At 48.1% G+C, this 16,811-nt stretch overlaps 1 protein-coding gene across 1 annotated transcript in view; it reads left to right on the plus strand.

The window, feature by feature from the left end:
• The window catches only part of PNPLA1 (patatin like phospholipase domain containing 1), a 56,244-nt gene that overhangs the window by 15,983 nt on the left and 23,450 nt on the right, over nucleotides 1-16,811 (plus strand). Inside the window, exons 2-5 of the mRNA XM_043907301.1 lie at nucleotides 10,248-10,480; nucleotides 12,352-12,417; nucleotides 13,486-13,695; nucleotides 14,612-14,672. Coding sequence (XP_043763236.1) covers nucleotides 10,248-10,480; nucleotides 12,352-12,417; nucleotides 13,486-13,695; nucleotides 14,612-14,672 — 570 coding nt within the window. The remainder of the gene's footprint in view (nucleotides 1-10,247; nucleotides 10,481-12,351; nucleotides 12,418-13,485; nucleotides 13,696-14,611; nucleotides 14,673-16,811) is intronic.

Genomic DNA, 16,811 nt, shown 5'->3' on the forward strand with positions numbered 1-16,811 from the left:
CTCAGTAGTTGTGGAGCACAGGCTTAGTTGCCCCATAGCACGTGGAATCTTCCTGGACCTGGGACCGAACCCATGTCCCCCTGCATTGGCAGGAGGATTCTTATCCACCGGACTACCAGGGGAGTCCTTCACCATTCACTATTGATTTATTCCACATTTATTAAGTCCCCAGAGTGTGCCAGGTACTGAATTAAGTGCTGGGGATATAAGGAGGAGCAAAACAGAAATAAGGGAACATTAGATAGTGCTTTCATTTCATTCTTGAATACCTAGAATGAGTTTGGCACTGAGCTAGGCAATAATGGGGGGAGGAGGGTGTTCTTGATACAGGTCCTGCCCTCAAGGAATGTGCTAGCCAGAGAGACAGGATGGGCCACTCAAGGTAGCCTGCGATAAATGGTGCAGACAGTAACAGCGGAGAGAGAGCTAACAGCAGGGGTGATCTGGAAGGGGCCCAGATCTTCAGCTGGGCTTTAGGGTGAAGTCTGCAGAGATAGTAAAAAGTCAGTAAATAAATAGAAGTCTGTGTATCAGGAAGAAAAGCAGGATTATACACTCTGTTTACTGATGAGAGAAGAGAGGGGCTTGAGAAAGGGCTCTGGGTCTGCAGATAGGGGAGCATGTGTTTGAAGATGTGGTCTGAGTTCTGTAGCTCTTCCTGTCTCCCAGGGATATCTGAGCCCTTAGGAGCTATGCCTAAACTAAACCCTAGCAGGGCGGATCCCAAGAGCCTCTGTGGAACCAGCCACCCCCGCACACCACAACCCCCCCACCCCGACCCTCCCGCCTCACTGTGGGAACCAGAGGCTCTGGAAATGAAGGGCATGTCCCTGGTGGAGACAGTGGCTGTGCTGGAAAGAACATTGGCTTTGGGGCCCTCAAGACTTCAAGGCCTAGCTCGGCTGTTTTTTCCAGCATGTGACTTTAGCCAAGCTACTGGTTGAGCTTCTGTTTCCTCATCTAAAGAGGAGATAACCATAGTACCTACCTCAAAGGGGTGTCATGAAGATTAAATAAACTATGAGGCGTTGGAGCCTGGCACCGGGCGTGGCACCACAAGGTATCAAAGAGTGATAGCCAGTTGTTGTTGGGTCACTACGTCGTGTCTGACTCTTTGTGACACAATGGACTGCAGCACACCAGACTTCCCTGTCCTTCACTACCTATCTGAGTTTGCTCAAACTCCTGTCCATTGAGTCGGTGATGCCATCCAACCATCTCATCCTCTGTCATCCCCTTCTCCTCCTGCCCTCAGTCTTCCCCAGTATCAGGGTCTTTTCCAGTGAGTCAGCTCTTCTCATCAGGTGGCCAAAGTATTGGAGCTTCGGCTTCAGTCCTTCCAATGAATATTCAGGGTTGATTTTCTTTGGGATTGATTGGTTTGATCTCCTTGCAGTCTAAGGAACTCTCAAGAGTCTTCTCCAGCACCAAAGTTCGAAAGCATCAATTCTTCGGCACTCAGCCTTTTTTATGGTTCAACTCTCACATCCGTACATGACTACTGGAAAAACCATAGCTTTCACTATACAGATGTTGGTCGGCTAAGAGATGTCTCTGCTTTTTAATATACTGTCTAGGTTTGTCATAGCTTTTCTTCCAAGGAGCAAGCATCTTTTAATTTTGTGGCTGCAGTCACTGTCTGCAGTGAATTTGGAGCCCACGAAAATAAAATCTGTCACTGTTTCCACTTTTTCCCCATCTATTTGCCATGAAGTGATGGGACTGCTGCCATGATCTTTGTTTTTTGAATGTTGAGTTTTAAGTCAGCTTTTTCACTCTCCTCTGTCGCTCTCATCAAGAGGCTCTTTAGTTCCTCTTTGCTTTCTGCCATTAGAGTGGTATCATCTGAATATCTGAGGTTGTTGATATATCTCCCAGAAATCTTGATTCCAGATTGTGAGTCATCCAGCCCAGCATTTTGTATGATGCACTCTGTATATTAGTTAAATAAGCAGGGTGACAATATATAGCCTTGACGTACTCCTTTCCTAGTTTTGAACCAGTCCGTTGTCCCATGTCCAGTTCTAACTGTTGCTTCTTGATCTACATACAGGTTTCTCAGGAGGCAGGTAAGGTGGTCTGGTATTCCCAGCTCTGTAAGAATTTTCCAGTTTTTTGTGATCCACACAGTCAAACGCTTTGGCATGGTCAATGAAACAGAAGTAGATATTTTTCTGGAATTCCCTTGCTTTTTCTATGATCCAACGGATGTTGGCAATTTGATCTCTGGTTCCTCCATAAACAGCAGAGTAGGACTGAACGAACCCTGTAGTTTCATGAGAACCTCAAGAATCACGTAACATAATGGTGGTGGTGGTCTATGTAGGTATGTAACAGACCCAACTAAGTGAAGTCTTGGACAGCTGGGGCAGTGAATACTGCCAGTCAGCAGAAATGAACTTCAATAATCATGGTTTTGAAAGAGGGACGCATGGACATTCCTCTGCAGTGGCGCCCTAATTTGGGCAAATCTCCAATGAGAAGATGCTCTGAGATGACCTTTTCTCTTTATAGCAGAGGTTCACCTGGAAGTCCGCTGACCACACACACACACACACACACACAGAAAGACTGGAGGGTGACTAGTTCACAACTCTTGCATTATCCCAGTGTCCCCACAGTAGTGCAGGGAGAGTCTGTAGGGTAGGATGGGCCACAGCCTGGAAGGAGGGCAGTATTTGTTTCTACCTTGGAGCATAATCCCAAACAGACTTCCCGGTCCACCAGAGAAAACAGAGAGAATAGAGCTGGGACACATTCTCTCCGCCTGTTCCATCTCAGGGTAATCAGTAGGTCCTTCAGTGGAAATTTGGGGAGATCATGCCTGCCTTCTGGTGAGAAGCACTCAGGGGCTGTGTGAGGCCCCCAGCCCAGGAAAAAGCACCACGGGCAACTTGACAGGAATCCACGTGATACACCAGTGGCAGGCACTGCTGTTTCCATGGCAACCTGGGATAGGATGATTCGAACTTCTTAGTGCCAATTCTTTGGTAAACCCTTAGGGTCAGAAAAAAGGTCTGTGTGGAAAATTGTCATTATCCTTAAGAAGTATTGTTTTTTTTTTGCGGGGGGCAGTTGTTTATTTAAGTGCTTACTTGGTCAGAGTTGTTTTGCTCTTGCCTAAAGCCAATAATGCATTCAGAACAGAGAAGGAAAATGTCAGTTTTTTCATACACTCTAGTTCCAATTTCTGCTAACATAGACAGTGTGACCTAGGATATATCCATTATTTATTCATCTCTCCATTTAGCCAGCCAGCCAGCCAGCCAGCCATTCAGCCATATGTATTGAGCTCAACCTTTGTCCTGCTGGATTTCTTACCTGTAAGATGAGAGAATGAGTCTGGTTTAGCGTTTTTGACCTAGGCTCATAGGTCCTTAGGAATTTCAGGGTTGTGCTTTCAGGACCTTCCTTCCCAGGATGGGCTAGGGAGATTGGGCAGGGCCTGAGACCCCACTTGCCTTCAACCCAGAACAGCCCTGTTTTTAGTTGTTTTACATATTGAGATTTCTTTTTTTTCTCATTAACTTATTTATTTTTAATTGGAGTATAGTTGCTTTATCACGTTGTGTTCATTTCTACTGTGCAGCAAAGTGAATCAGCCATACATATACTTGTATCCCCTCTTTTGGGGATTTCCTCCCCATGTTTGTTTTGAACAAAGACTCCTTGACTGAAAAATCACTGCCTCAGAGGGTCTCCATGGACCTTCCAGTGGTGACTCTGCAGCTTCAGGCCAATTGTTTTTCAATCAGTGCCCCTGCAGTGCAGGATATAGAAACAGGATGGAGAATAAACCCGTCTTCCCCACATCCCCCGCAGCCTCTGTGAGGATAAACTGAGATTATAGTGTGAAAACCTGCTTGGGTAAACGACTGTTGTTAAGATAATACAAATAATAATTATTACAGTGGAGTCGGGCAGTCAAGATATACCCACAGGGAAATACAGCCTATAATTCAGCCTACAATTAGGGATCAGGTAAAAGCAGTAGACTCCCAGGGTCTCCACACAGGGACTTGGGGAATTGCATGGCTTTCCTGGGAACGTGAGTCTGCTCACCATGCCTCCCCCGGGGGGCTCCTGCGCCCCCTGCTTCAACCCCCACCCCCACACCCTTGCCCACAGCTCCCGCAGCTGCAGGGAGCCTCACGGTGATTGGCTGAGCTGGAAGTTGTTGCTAGGCTACCAGTCCGCGGGAGGCTGGGGCCTCTAGTCCCATCCTCCACCGCAAATTCATCCCGCACAGCCGAGTTAATTCGGGCACCCTATGAATGGGATCCCCAGCAGTTTAAATTGTCCTCTGCCAAGTGCCCATCTTTCTAGGATTTAACACTTAGCAAGAGGCTATGTGAAGGAGGGGAAGAGAAGCCCTCTGTTTTTATACTCTGGGTCACCTCAAACAGCTGTTTCTTTGAGCCTTGGGGTCCTCCCTTGATTTCTGGGTTTGCTGATATATTCATTATTCATGGCTGCATCTGTGTTTATTAAGTGCCTACCATGTTCCATGCACTATGGGACAAAGTGATGAATGATGTGGAGACCATCATTGCCCACATGAGGGGGGAAACACTAGGTGCTTAAGCAAATAAGTAAAATAAACATGCATCTAATCCTTTCTTTCCTCTTCAGTGATTTTACTAAGACCCTCTTTCCCCTACTAAATCTGTAGGGTCCCCCAAGTTGACAGGGGGAGTGCTACTGCCAACTATGCCTAAACTACATTACACCTAACCCACCCCCTGACCATGCCCTGAGACTGGGGTACATCCTCTCATCTCCATAGTGCTTGTACTTTGCTCTCTTGAACCTGTAAGTGAGCCTGAGTGCACCTTGATGAAGATGTGGGTTGGAATCATTGTCCCATGTTCCGTGAGAAAGCTGAAAGCCAGAGACATCAAGAAACACTGTCTGCGGTCACATGGGGAATCACTAGCATAACCAGTATTGAGCACTTACTATGTACAGACTCTTTTAAAAAAAAGAAAAAAACTGTCTTCCTAAAAAGAATGAGAGAAAAAAAATGATCTCCCTCATAACAACCCAGTAAGGTATAATTATTATTATACCCATTTTATATGTGGCAAAATTGAGGCTGGAAGAAGTTATTTGACTTGCCAAGTTGACCCAGGTAGTGTGTGGCAAAGCTGGAATTTGAACCAAATCTCCCTGGCTCTAAAGCCTAACCTCTTTTAAAAAACTGGATATGGTCACAGAAAAGAGTCTATGAGTGACTAAGTCTTGGAGTGGTTTCCAAATGCTCTTCAAAACCTCCCAATCCCAGGATCTTATTTATTTTTCAACGGAAGTTTTTGGTACAATAGACTCATAAAACCTGGTGGATTGGCCATACTTATCAATATGACTGACTCTGTTATCTATCCATCTGTGATGAGCTTGCCTTCAAATTTTTATTGGGTAATTAAGTCAAGTAACTCTTTCCTGTAAGCATTTCCATTGCTTGCTTTGTTGGCTTTTTATTTTCCTTTGTTCATGTCCTGAACAAACACCGAGCACCCACCAAGTATTGTGGGAGGCTTGGTGGGTGTAGGTGAGTGTGGCCCATCCCTTCCATGAGGAGTTCCCAACTTAGAGCAAAGTTTCTGAAGGGTCTTCCATGGGCAAAGTGCAGTGAGAGGTCATGGAGAAAGAAGGACCACAGAGACCTGCCCTCAGAGACTCTCCTTGGTTTAGGAGACAGACCCACAATTAGGTTAAATACAAAGGTGTGAAAGGAGATGGGAAGGAGCAGACGTGGTTGTGGCAGGTGTGGGCTGGGGGTGGGAGCAGCCCACCTTGAGTTTCCTACAGAGCTGCTTTTAAATCCTATCTTGCTGTGGTCCCTGTGGGACACTGTTTCAGAGCCCAGCAGCCTGCAGCTTGGAAGGAGGCCTTTAAATGGGAGAAGGTGCTAGAAAGAACAGAGATGCATAAAGAAGCCAGCTAAATTTATCCCTCCTTGCAGCACCCAGCAATTGCTATGCTTAACACTTGATTTTCTACCAATAGAGACTAGTTTAACCAGATTAGGTGTTTTTCTCTGAGAAGACAGAGAGAGAAAGAGATGCAGAGAGAGATATCTGAAAAGAAGCAAGGTGAGACAGAGATAACTCTGCACACTTTGGGATGCAGTCCTAGTGAGCAGTAGGAAAAAATATTAAACTAGGCACCTGAGTGGGAGCAGTCAGACAATCTCTTGCCCCCTTTCAACCTGGCTACCCTCCTAATTTCCAGATGGCACCATTTTTCAGATGTAAGTATGTGGGCGATATCTATGTTATCTTGGCCACTGCCTTGTCCCTGTCACCCACCACCATCCCTATAAAACTGAGAGTTGACTGTAAATGGATAATATACCAAAGCAATGATTTAAGTATTACAAGACTAATATGCATGCCTTTAACCTAGCATTTCCATGTACAGGAATTTATCCTGACGACAATAATTAAGGAATGGCAAAGAATTTAGCAAGAGATGATTCATTGCAGAATTGTTTAGAAAAAGCGAGGAAACTAAGTAGCCAACCCCTTTTGGGGACCTGCTCAATAAATAATGATAAAACTTTACAAATAGCTGTCCATTATGCTCATGAATTAGGTTATAAATGGGTACTTACTGATGTGGAAAGACATGATTAGGTTAAAAAAAGCAAGTTACAAAATAGTGTATGTAGTATGACTCTATATAAGCATTCTTGTAAGTAAGAATAAATATATAAAATAGTCTAGGAAGACACAAACCAAATGTTAACCTCTGGGTGGAGGAAGTCCAAGACATTAATTTTACTTTCATTTTGCTCAGCTGCATTAAAAAAATTCTTTTTTCCACAATGAATATGTATTTCCCATGCAGTGAGAATAAATTTCCTTCCAGCAGTCCTAGTGAGCACCTCCTGCTAGGAGTCCAGGACTTGGGGGGCAAGCTGAGCCAGGTCCTCCTGACTCTGAGGCTTGTGAGAAAGGCCACCAACCCTGTGAGGCCACCTCAAGCTGCTCTTTAAGAATTGCCAAAAAGCGAGTCCCCACCCTAACCTGACTCTCCAACCTGATTGGTCTTATGGGCAAGAACTCAAGTGACCCAGCACCTTGGTATCAAAATGCTCAGCTGCCTCATAACCTATTGGTGGGTTGCCTGCCGCCACTCCCTGCCCCCAAGGGAAAACAGTCTGTACAAATTGGTTCTTGGTAAAGGCTAACCTTGCTAAAATTGCAAGGCCTTCCCAGCTCACCAAGAGCATCCTCCCCTATAAGGGGGTGATGGCTAAGATGCTGCGTTGATCAGGTCAGCCCCTACTACACCCAGGCAGCTGTGATTCTGAATGCTGGAGAGAAAAGGCCGTCACCATGGCAACCCAGGCTGGCTCAGCCTCTGGGATCAGTCCAACACCCAGAGAAAGGAGGTGGGGTCTGGAGTCAGAACAAACACTGCCTGGTTGTCTGACCTCAGGCAGTGTTCTTTTGCTTTTCTCTGCCTCAGTCTTTACATCTGTAAAGTGATACAGAAGCTCCTTATCTTACCTGCTTCCAGGATTAATGAGGAGTAGTCTGTGAATGGTAAAATGTGAGAGGAGTAGAGCACCCCTAGGTTTGGTTTGTCCCCAGATCGCTGTGTATGACCTTGGACAAATCACTTAACCTTTCTGTGCCTCAGATGTTCTGTTTGTAAATAGGAAAGTAATGTCCCCTGTGATGGCTTCTCAGATTTACTGTCAGGCAGCCGTGAGAGTCCCAGAAGTTGGAAGGAATCTTAGCCCTTACCATCCATGCAGGAATCCCTTTGATGAGTTCTTTGGCCGAGGTACTTGTCCTACCTCTGCTTCATGACCTAAAGTGGCAGAGAGCTTACGACTGCACGGCTTTCCAAGTAGCCATTGCTACATGACACTAATTGTAAGAAAGTTCTTTTGTATGGGATATTTTGGGTTTTGCTTAAAAAAAAAAAAAAACATTTAATTAAATTAAATTATTTGTTTTTGGCTGTGCTGGGTCTCCATCGTGGTGCACGAGCTGTTTGCTGCTACTCACGGGCTTTCTCTAGTTGCTGCGAGTGGGGCGGCTCTCTGGCTGCAGTGGGCCGGCTCCAGGGCACGCAGACTTCAGTAGGTGCTGTACACAAACTCAGAATTTTGGCTCGTGGACTTAGTTGCCCTGCGGCATGTGGAACCTTAGTTCCTGGACCGGGGATCGAATTCCTGTCCCCTACATTGGCAGACAGATTCTTAACTACTGGGCCACCGGGGAAGTCCCAGTATAGGATGTTTTTACAATTAAATGTTTGTTGTCAAAATTAGCAGACCCTTTCAGATCTGTTTCCACTCCTGATTTTCCCAGCGGGTTTGCACAAGATAGAAATTAGCAGCAACTGGCAAGAAGCAGGTACAGGCCCAGCTCTGAAAGCTTTTAGTTTAATGGAGTGAAGGGGCATGAGTTCCTGGGTCACACACTCTAGGTTAAAATCCCACTTTGTTCACTTACCAGATGGTTGCCCTTGGGCAACTTATATTAGCTCTCAGAGCCTCAGTCTCCTGATCGGTAAAATGAGGCCAGAACTACCTATCTCACAGTATTAGTGCTGTGACAGCGCTTCTTATTCATCGCACAACTCTAACTTCCCTGGTGGAATTCTGGGGATGGCAGAGGGCAGGGAGGGTCACACCTTCCTCTGCCACCCCCTAGACAACACATCTGACCTCTGAGCCCCATCCGGCACATGTAGGCTTTTATGTGCTCAAGCTGTGCCCCTGGGCACAGAAGCAGGGGGAAGGTTCATCTCACTCGCCCTCCTGGGAACCCCTGCAACACAGCCTTGTGTTCGCATGTCAGGGCCTTCTCCCTCTCAGGCCTAGGCCAAGGGCCATAAAAGGAAGATGATGCAATGGCTTCAAAACAAAGTTTACCCCTCCCTGTAATTCCCCTGCCTCAAGGTTAGCACCCTCTCCTGCCCACCGATGCAGCAGGCACTAAGCATGCGTCCCAGGTATCACTTGGTAAAGCCTTTCAACTACCAGTTCAGTTCAGTCGCTCAGTCATGTCTGACTCTTTGCGACCCCATGAATCACAGCACACCAGGCTCCCTGTCCATCATCAACTCCCGGAATCCACCCAAACCCATGTCCATTGTGTCGGTGATGCCATCCAACCATCTCGTCCTCTGTCGCCCCCTTCTCCTCCTGCCCTCAATCCTTCCCAGCATCAGGGTCTTTTCAAATGAGTCAGCTCTTCCCATCAGGTGGCCAAAGTATTGGAGTTTCAGCTTCAACATCAGTCCTTCCAATGAACACCCAGGACTGATCTCCTTTAGGATGGACTGGTTGGACCTCCTTGCAGTCCAAGGGAATCGCAAGAGTCTTCTCCAACACCACAGTTTAAAAGCATCAATTCTTCTGTGCTCAGCTTTTTTTATAGCCCAACTCTCACATCCATACATGACTATTGGAAAAACCATAGCCTTGACTAGACGAACCTTTGCTGGCAAAGTAATGTCTCTGCTTTTTAATATGCTATCTAGGTTGGTCATAACTTTCCTTCCAAGGAGTAAGCGTCTTTTAATTTCATGGCTGCAGTCACCATCTGCAGTGATTTTGGAACCCAGAAAAATAAAGTCAGCCACTGTTTCCCCATCTATTTGCCATGAAGTGATGGGACCAAATGTCATGATCTTAGTTTTCTGAATGTTGAGCTTTAAGCCAACTTTTTCACTATCCTCTTTCACTTTCATCAAGAGGCCCTTTAGTTCTTCTTCACTTTCTGCCATAAGGGTGGTGTCATCCACATATCTGAGGTTATTGATATTTCTCCTGGCAATCTTGATTCCAGCTTGTGCTTCCTCCAGCCCAGCGTTTCTCATGATGTACTCTGCATATAAGTTACTATATCACTATTTTAATGGGACTCTCATAGAGGGCCAAAAGCCTCTAAGACTCAAAAGAATGCAGTCTAGTGGTGGGGTAGAAAAGTGGTCCTTTGCCCTCAACTGAAGGAGGCAGGACGCCTGACTAGTGGTGAGCTCTCAGGAGCCAGTGATTTCATTCCTCTCTGCCTCGCTTTCCTCACGTGCAGAATGACAGGTTGATGCCTGAGACCTCTCCTGTGTCAGAATTACAGGTTTTTCTATTTACTGGTTGCAGGGATGAGATGGCATAATCGCCCCTGAGATGGCATAATTGCCCCTGAGATGGCATAATTGCCCCTGACCTCTTTATGCCATAGGGGCTGCTGAGCACCCGCTCCTCTCTGCTTCCTCCACAGATGAATACCTTCGAGTCCTCAATGTGGGTGTGGCCGAGGTGAAGAAGTCCTTCTTGGGGCCCTTATCGCCATCCTGTAAGATGGTGCAGATGATGAGGCAGTTTCTGTACCGTGTCCTGCCTGAGGACTCCTACAAGGTCACCACTGGGAAGCTCCACGTGGCCCTCACCCGGTTCACGGATGGAGAGAGTGTGGTGGTTTCGGAGTATACGTCCAAGGAAGAGCTCATTGAGGCAAGGGGGCGGGACCTGGGTGTGGGGGCGGGGCCGGGGTGGGCGGGGCCTGGGAATAAGGGCAGGGCCGGGAAATAAGGGCGGGGCCGGGAGGGCGGGGCTGGAAATGAGAACCGGGACAGGGAGCTGGGGCCGAAAAGGAGAGGCTGGTCTTGCTTTTTTGACAGGCCTCTGGTAAGGTCCGCCTGTCTGCCTCACTTCCTTCTATTTTCTGCTTCCCAAGTTCTTCCCTCCCTTCGGGCTCCTGCCATCCGTCTTTCTGTCAGGCAAGCTGTGAAACGAGATGGGCACAGAGAGACACCAAAAACGAATCAGACTTGGTCACCATCCTGCACTTGAGCGCTCAGGGTCCCGCCCGTTTTGCCTCTGCCTTGCCCTCTGCTCTGATCCCGCAGCTTCTCAGAGGCCCGTCTGTATTATCAGCAGAGGTCCTGTGGCTCCTGTCGGCCTGGGCTGCAGGGTTTCCCCGCTGAGTTACCCCCAGTTTGTGGGAACGGCCTCGCTTCGCCCTCTCTCTTCCTTTGGTCCTTGATAAAAAGGACTGCGTTATCATGAAATGGAAAGAGGGCTCTGATAGTGAACTTTCCTAAGCTCATTAATATAATTTAAAAAATAATTTTATTTACTTATTTATTGGCTGCGCGGGTCTTTGTTGCTGCACGGGCTTTTCTCTCGTTGCAGGGGGTGGGGCTACTCTCTAGTTGAGGTGCAAGGGCTTCTCATTGCGGTGGCTCCTCTTGTTGCTGAGTCTGGGCTCTAGGGTGCTCAGGCGTCATTAGTTGCTGCTTCTGGGCTCTGAAGCACAAGCTCAGTAGCTGTGGCGCACAGCCTTAGTTGCTCCGAGGCATGTAGGATCTTTCTGGAAACCAGGGATCGAACTCATGTCTCCTATACTGGCAGGCAGATTCTTTACCACTGAGCCGATCATCAGGGAAGCCCCCATTAATATAAATTTTAGTTATGAATTCTTCGTGTTGAAGAGTGCTATGGATATGCCCAATTTTCTTTCAGGACAAAGGGGTTGAGGCCACGCCCCCTCCACCCTTATTTCCACTCCCTTTCCCTCCTCTGAATGCAAAGCCCTTGCTGCCCATCCTCACTTCCCCAGATTGGCATGGCTTTGATCCCTGTGAGGGGGATGAATAGACAGTGGGCATGGACACTTCCTCCAACCGCCTCATGTCCCCTGGGTTTATTAGCACCCAGTTCTTCAAGACTTTTCTCTCCCCAGTCCACTTTCCCCTCCTACTGATACCAGCCAGAGCAGGTCCCGCAAACCCGGCCCTGTGCCTTTGCTCCTGCTGTTCCTTCTGCCTGGGATGCCCTTCCCCCTTTCTACCCCACTTCACCTGCTCAGTGAGACTCCAGTCACGCCTGCAAGGGAACTTTCCCTCATTACCTGCCAGCCTCGCACCCCCTGGGTTGGGCACTTCTTTGGGGCCACGTTGCCCATGCCCACCTCCATCACAGCCCTGATCACCCCATGTACTGTCACCTACTTGTTCTCCCTCTTTGAACATTCCCAAGGGTGAGCATATCCCTTGATTCCAAAGGATCAGATTCCAAAGGCCCAGGGCAGATACATAACAACGGTTGTTGAATTCCACTGGATTCATGGAAATTTGGGGCCAGAAGGAAGCCTGGAGATCACTGAGGCTGCTCTGTCCCTTTAAAGCTGGGACACCGCACCCAGACCAACCAAGGAGGTTACCAAGGACCCAGCCAGGAACTGACTTGGGGCTTCACTTCCCAGGGCAAAGCCTCCACCTTGGTGTAAGGAGGGCCAGGCTGGTGGTGGCCAGAGGCTGTAGGTGAGTCCTCTCCACTCACCCCCAGGCCTCGGGCACCTCAGCCCTGTTCTTTCTCCACAGGCCCTGTATTGCAGCTGCTTCGTCCCGGTGTACTGCGGCCTTATTCCTCCAACTTACCGTGGAGTGGTATGTGCTTCAGTGTGGGAGGGGGCAAGCTGGGATCCAGGGGGGCCCCTGTCACCCACATCTGTGAGGGATGGTCTCAGAACTCAGTGGGAAGACCACAAGAATTGAAAAGGCCCTTGTGTTTTCCTACTCAGAATTCCCAATGTAGATGGATTTCTGGGGTTTTAAGATGACCTTTCCCCCACTGGGCTGGGCTTCTTTCTGCATGTACCAACCCATTACTGAGCCTGGCAAGTCAAGGCTCCACAAGTTTGCCAGATTTTCCCAGTAGGAAAATGCAGTGTGAGACTGCGCCTCTAACCAGCTTCAGCTGATGCAGATGCTGCTGGTCCACAGACCGCACTCTGAGCAGGAGGATTTAACCCATATCCCTTCCTCATTTTATATCTAGAGAAAATGAGATCCAGAGACTAGGAGTCAGCTAGCAGATGGACCCTTAGTGCATGCCATCCATGTAATTCTCAGGTGCCCAGAGAGTTGGAGCCTCTGCGTCTGTGATCCTTTGTTCATAGTTGAGGGAACAGAAGCCCCAAGAGGGGAAGGGACTTGAGGGTGGACACTAGGTGGTGAGGAGGGTTCTGAAGGGTTTTCAGGGGGAGGTCTGACCTCAACAGAGGGAGGCAACTGGGATCTGCGGCAGCCTGGAGGGGGAATGTCTCACAACCTGCTCGGACTCACTGCATGTACAGCTTCTCATAAGGCCCTGGGGTCGGGTTCCATTCCCCAGCCCTGCCCTCAGCCGTTGAGGGACTTCACAAAAGATGACTATGACAACTTTATCCAGAGCATGGATGCCCCTGAACCTTGGTGTCAAAGCGTCTCCCAAGGGACCCATTTCCTTTTTTCTTTTTTTTTTGGCCTTACCATGCGGCCTTCGAAATCTTAGTTCCAGACTAGGGATCAAACCCGTGCCATGCCCCCACACCCCTCCCCTTCCACTGGGAGGGCAGAGTGTTAACCTCTGGACCATTAGGGAAGTCCCAAGACCCCTTTCTTTGATGACCTGAGTCGGGGAGAGGGCCTGTGACCCCAGATGAGTGTTTCTCATGGGCACCCCCTGCCCCACAGCGGTACATCGACGGGGGCTTCACCGGCATGCAGCCCTGCTCCTTCTGGACCGACTCCATCACCATCTCCACCTTCAGCGGGCAGCAGGACATCTGCCCGCGGGACTGCCCTGCCATCTTCCATGATTTCCGCCTGTTCAACTGCTCCTTCCAGTTCTCCTTGGAGAACATTGCCAGGATGACCCATGCCCTGTTCCCCCCAGACCTGATGGTGAGAGGCACGAGGGAGGCAGAGGGATCTGAGTGTGGGGGCAGGGAGAGCCAGGGAGGGTGGTGGCGTGGGGAGGGGGACTGGGACGGGGAGCCAGTGGGGCCCACTCAGTCCATCTGTGCTTTCCCCCTTCGCTGGTCCCTTAAACTTCCTTGTAAACCTGCATCCTGGCCTTGCTGCTACCCAGGAATGAACAAGTGCCCCAGGGGCTCCCAGCCTCAATTCTCTCCCCCTGATTATGTCAGAACCGCTGATAGGAATGCTGGCTGAACTCACGCATTCTGACATTCAGTGTGGGGTCAGCAAACTATGGCTCAGGGGCCAAATTCAGCCCATCGCTTGTCAGCTAAGAATGGACTTTCTATTTTTAAGGCATTGTTAAAAATAAAAAGAGAAGTGACAGAGACTGTGTGTGACCAGCAAAGCCCCGAATATTTACTGTTTGGCCCTTTACAGAAAAGGTGTTATGGGCAATATCTCGGGTAATCCGCCAGCATCCTCTGTAATACATACAGATATTATTCCCATTTTACAAGTGAAGAAACTGAGGCTGTGAGATGTCATATTCAGACAGCCACCAAGCCGATAAGTGGCCACACTGGGATTTGAGCCCAGTCTCCTAAATCTGCTCTTTCTACTGTCCGAATGCACCTTCTTCGGTTCTACTGTAGACCTCTCACATTCTGCGGCCCAGGGGAAACTGATGGTCAGCTGTGAATGGTTTAACACCTTCATGCAGCATCACTATGGGCACATGGTCAGGAATTGCCCCCCACTTCTTAGCAGATAGCAAGGGAGGGGTACATTTTGAAAAGCCCATCAGATGAAGCTGAAGAGCAGAAGCAGCTGCTTTGGGCCAGGGGGCCGCCAGGCTCTGCGTTGCTGCACCCTTACTTCCTGGTGCTCCGCCTTGCAGATCCTCCACGATTATTACTACCGAGGGTATGAAGATGCTGTTTTGTACTTGAGGAGGCTGAGTGAGTACCATGTGGGGCCAGGAGCAAGGGGGGCAGGGGTAGGGTGGGGTAGGTGGGGCAAAGACAGAAAGTAGAAGGGCTGAGTGAAGGAGCGTTTCCCACAGTCTGTGAACTGGAGGTGCTCTTCAGCCAGAAGAGCCAGAAATGGGTACAAGAACCCGACTGTCTTCATTGTCCGGGACAGGCCGCTGTGGCCAGAATTATGGTCTGTGTGGAAAGTGGGGTTTAAATTAACTGACTGGACTGTGTCTACAGTTTTTGTACAGATAAATTTTCTGGATTTAAAAACTATGTTTAGGTTGGGACTTTGCAGGCGGTCCATTTGTTAAAACTTCACAGTCCAAAGCAGGGGGTGTGGGTCAGAACCCTGGTCAGAGAGCTAGGAACCCACATGCCTTGTGACCAAAAAACCAAAACATAAAACAGAAGCGATATTGTAAATGATTCCTGGATCAAAGGGTGTTTACCAAATGTTCACTTCAGTTCAGTTTTTCAGTCGTGTCTGACTCTTTGCGACCCCATGGACTGTAGCAACCAGGCCTCCCTGTCCATCACCAACTCCCTGAACTTGTTCAAACTCATGTCCATCAAGTCAGTGATGCCATCCAGCCATCTCATCCTCTGTCATCCCTTCCTCCTGCCTTCAATCTTTCCCAGCATCAGGGTCTTTCCCAAGGAGTCAGTTCTTTGCATCAGGTGGCCAAAGTATTGGAGTTTCAGCTTCAGCATCAGTCCTCCCAATGAGTATTCAAGACTGATTTCCTTTAGGATGGACTGGTTGGCTCTCCTTGCAGTCCAAGGGACTCAGGAGTCTTCTCCAGCACCACAGTTCAAAAGCATAAATTCTTCAGACTCAACTTCCTTTATGGTCCGACTCACATCCATATACAACTACTGGAAAAACCACAGCTTTGACTAGATGGACCTTTGTTGGCAAAGTAATGTCTCTGCTTTTTAATATGCTGTCTAGGTTGGTCATCGCTTTTCTTCCAAGGGACAGTTCAGTTCAGTTGCTCAGTCGTGTCTGAATCTTTGCGACCCCATGAACCACAGCATGCCAGACCTCCCTGTCCATCACCAACTCCCGGAGTCCACCCAAACCCATGTCCATCGAGTCGGTGATGCCATCTAACCATCTCATCCTCTGTTGTCCCCTTCTCCTCCTGCCTTCAATCTTTCCCAGCATCAGGGTCTTTTCAAATGAGTCAGCTCTTCCCATCAGGTGGCCAAAGTATTGGAGTTTCAGCTTCAACATCAGTCCTTCCAATGAACACCCAGGACTGATCTCCTTTAGGATGGACTGGTTGGATCTTCTTCCAGTCCAAGGGACTCTCAAGAGTCTTTTCCAACACCACAGTTCAAAAGCATCAATTCTTCTGTGCTCAGCTTTCTTTATAGTGCAACTCTCACTTCCATACGTGACTACTGGAAAAACCATAGCCTTGACTAGACGGACCTTTGTTGACAAAGTAATGTCTCTGCTTTTTTTTTTTTTTTTTTTTGTCTCTGCTTTTTAATATGCTGTTTAGGTTGGTCATAACTTTCCTTCCAAGGAGTAAGCGTCTTTTAATTTCATGGCTGCAATCACCATCTGCAGTGATTTTGGAGCCCAAAAAAATAAAGTCAGCCACTGGTTTCCATTGTTTCCCCATCTATTTGCCATGAAGTGATGGGACCAATTGCCGTGATTTTAGTTTTTTGAATGTTGAGTTTTAAGCCAACTTTTTCATTCTCCTCTTTCACTTTCATCAAGAGGCTTTTTAGTTCTTCTCTTTCTGCCATAAGGGTGGTATCATCTGCATATCCGAGGTTATTGATATTTCTCCCGGCAATCTTGATTCCAGCTTGTGCTTCGTCCAGCCCAGCATTCACATGATGTACTTTGCATATAAGTTAAGTAAGCCGGGTGACAATATACAGCCTTGACACACTCCTTTTCCTATTTGGAACTAGTCTGTTGTTCCATGTCTGGTTCTAACTGTTGCTTCCTGACCTGCATACAGATTTCTCAGGAGGCAGATAAGATCTGGTATTCCCATCTTCTAAAGAATTTTCCACAGATTGTTGTGATCCACACAGTCAAAGGCTTTAGTGTAAGTCAATGAAGAAGAAATAGATGTTTTTCTGGAACTCTCTTGC

This window comes from Cervus elaphus, chromosome 7, assembly GCF_910594005.1.
Source record: "Cervus elaphus chromosome 7, mCerEla1.1, whole genome shotgun sequence".
NCBI lineage: Eukaryota > Metazoa > Chordata > Mammalia > Artiodactyla > Cervidae > Cervus > Cervus elaphus.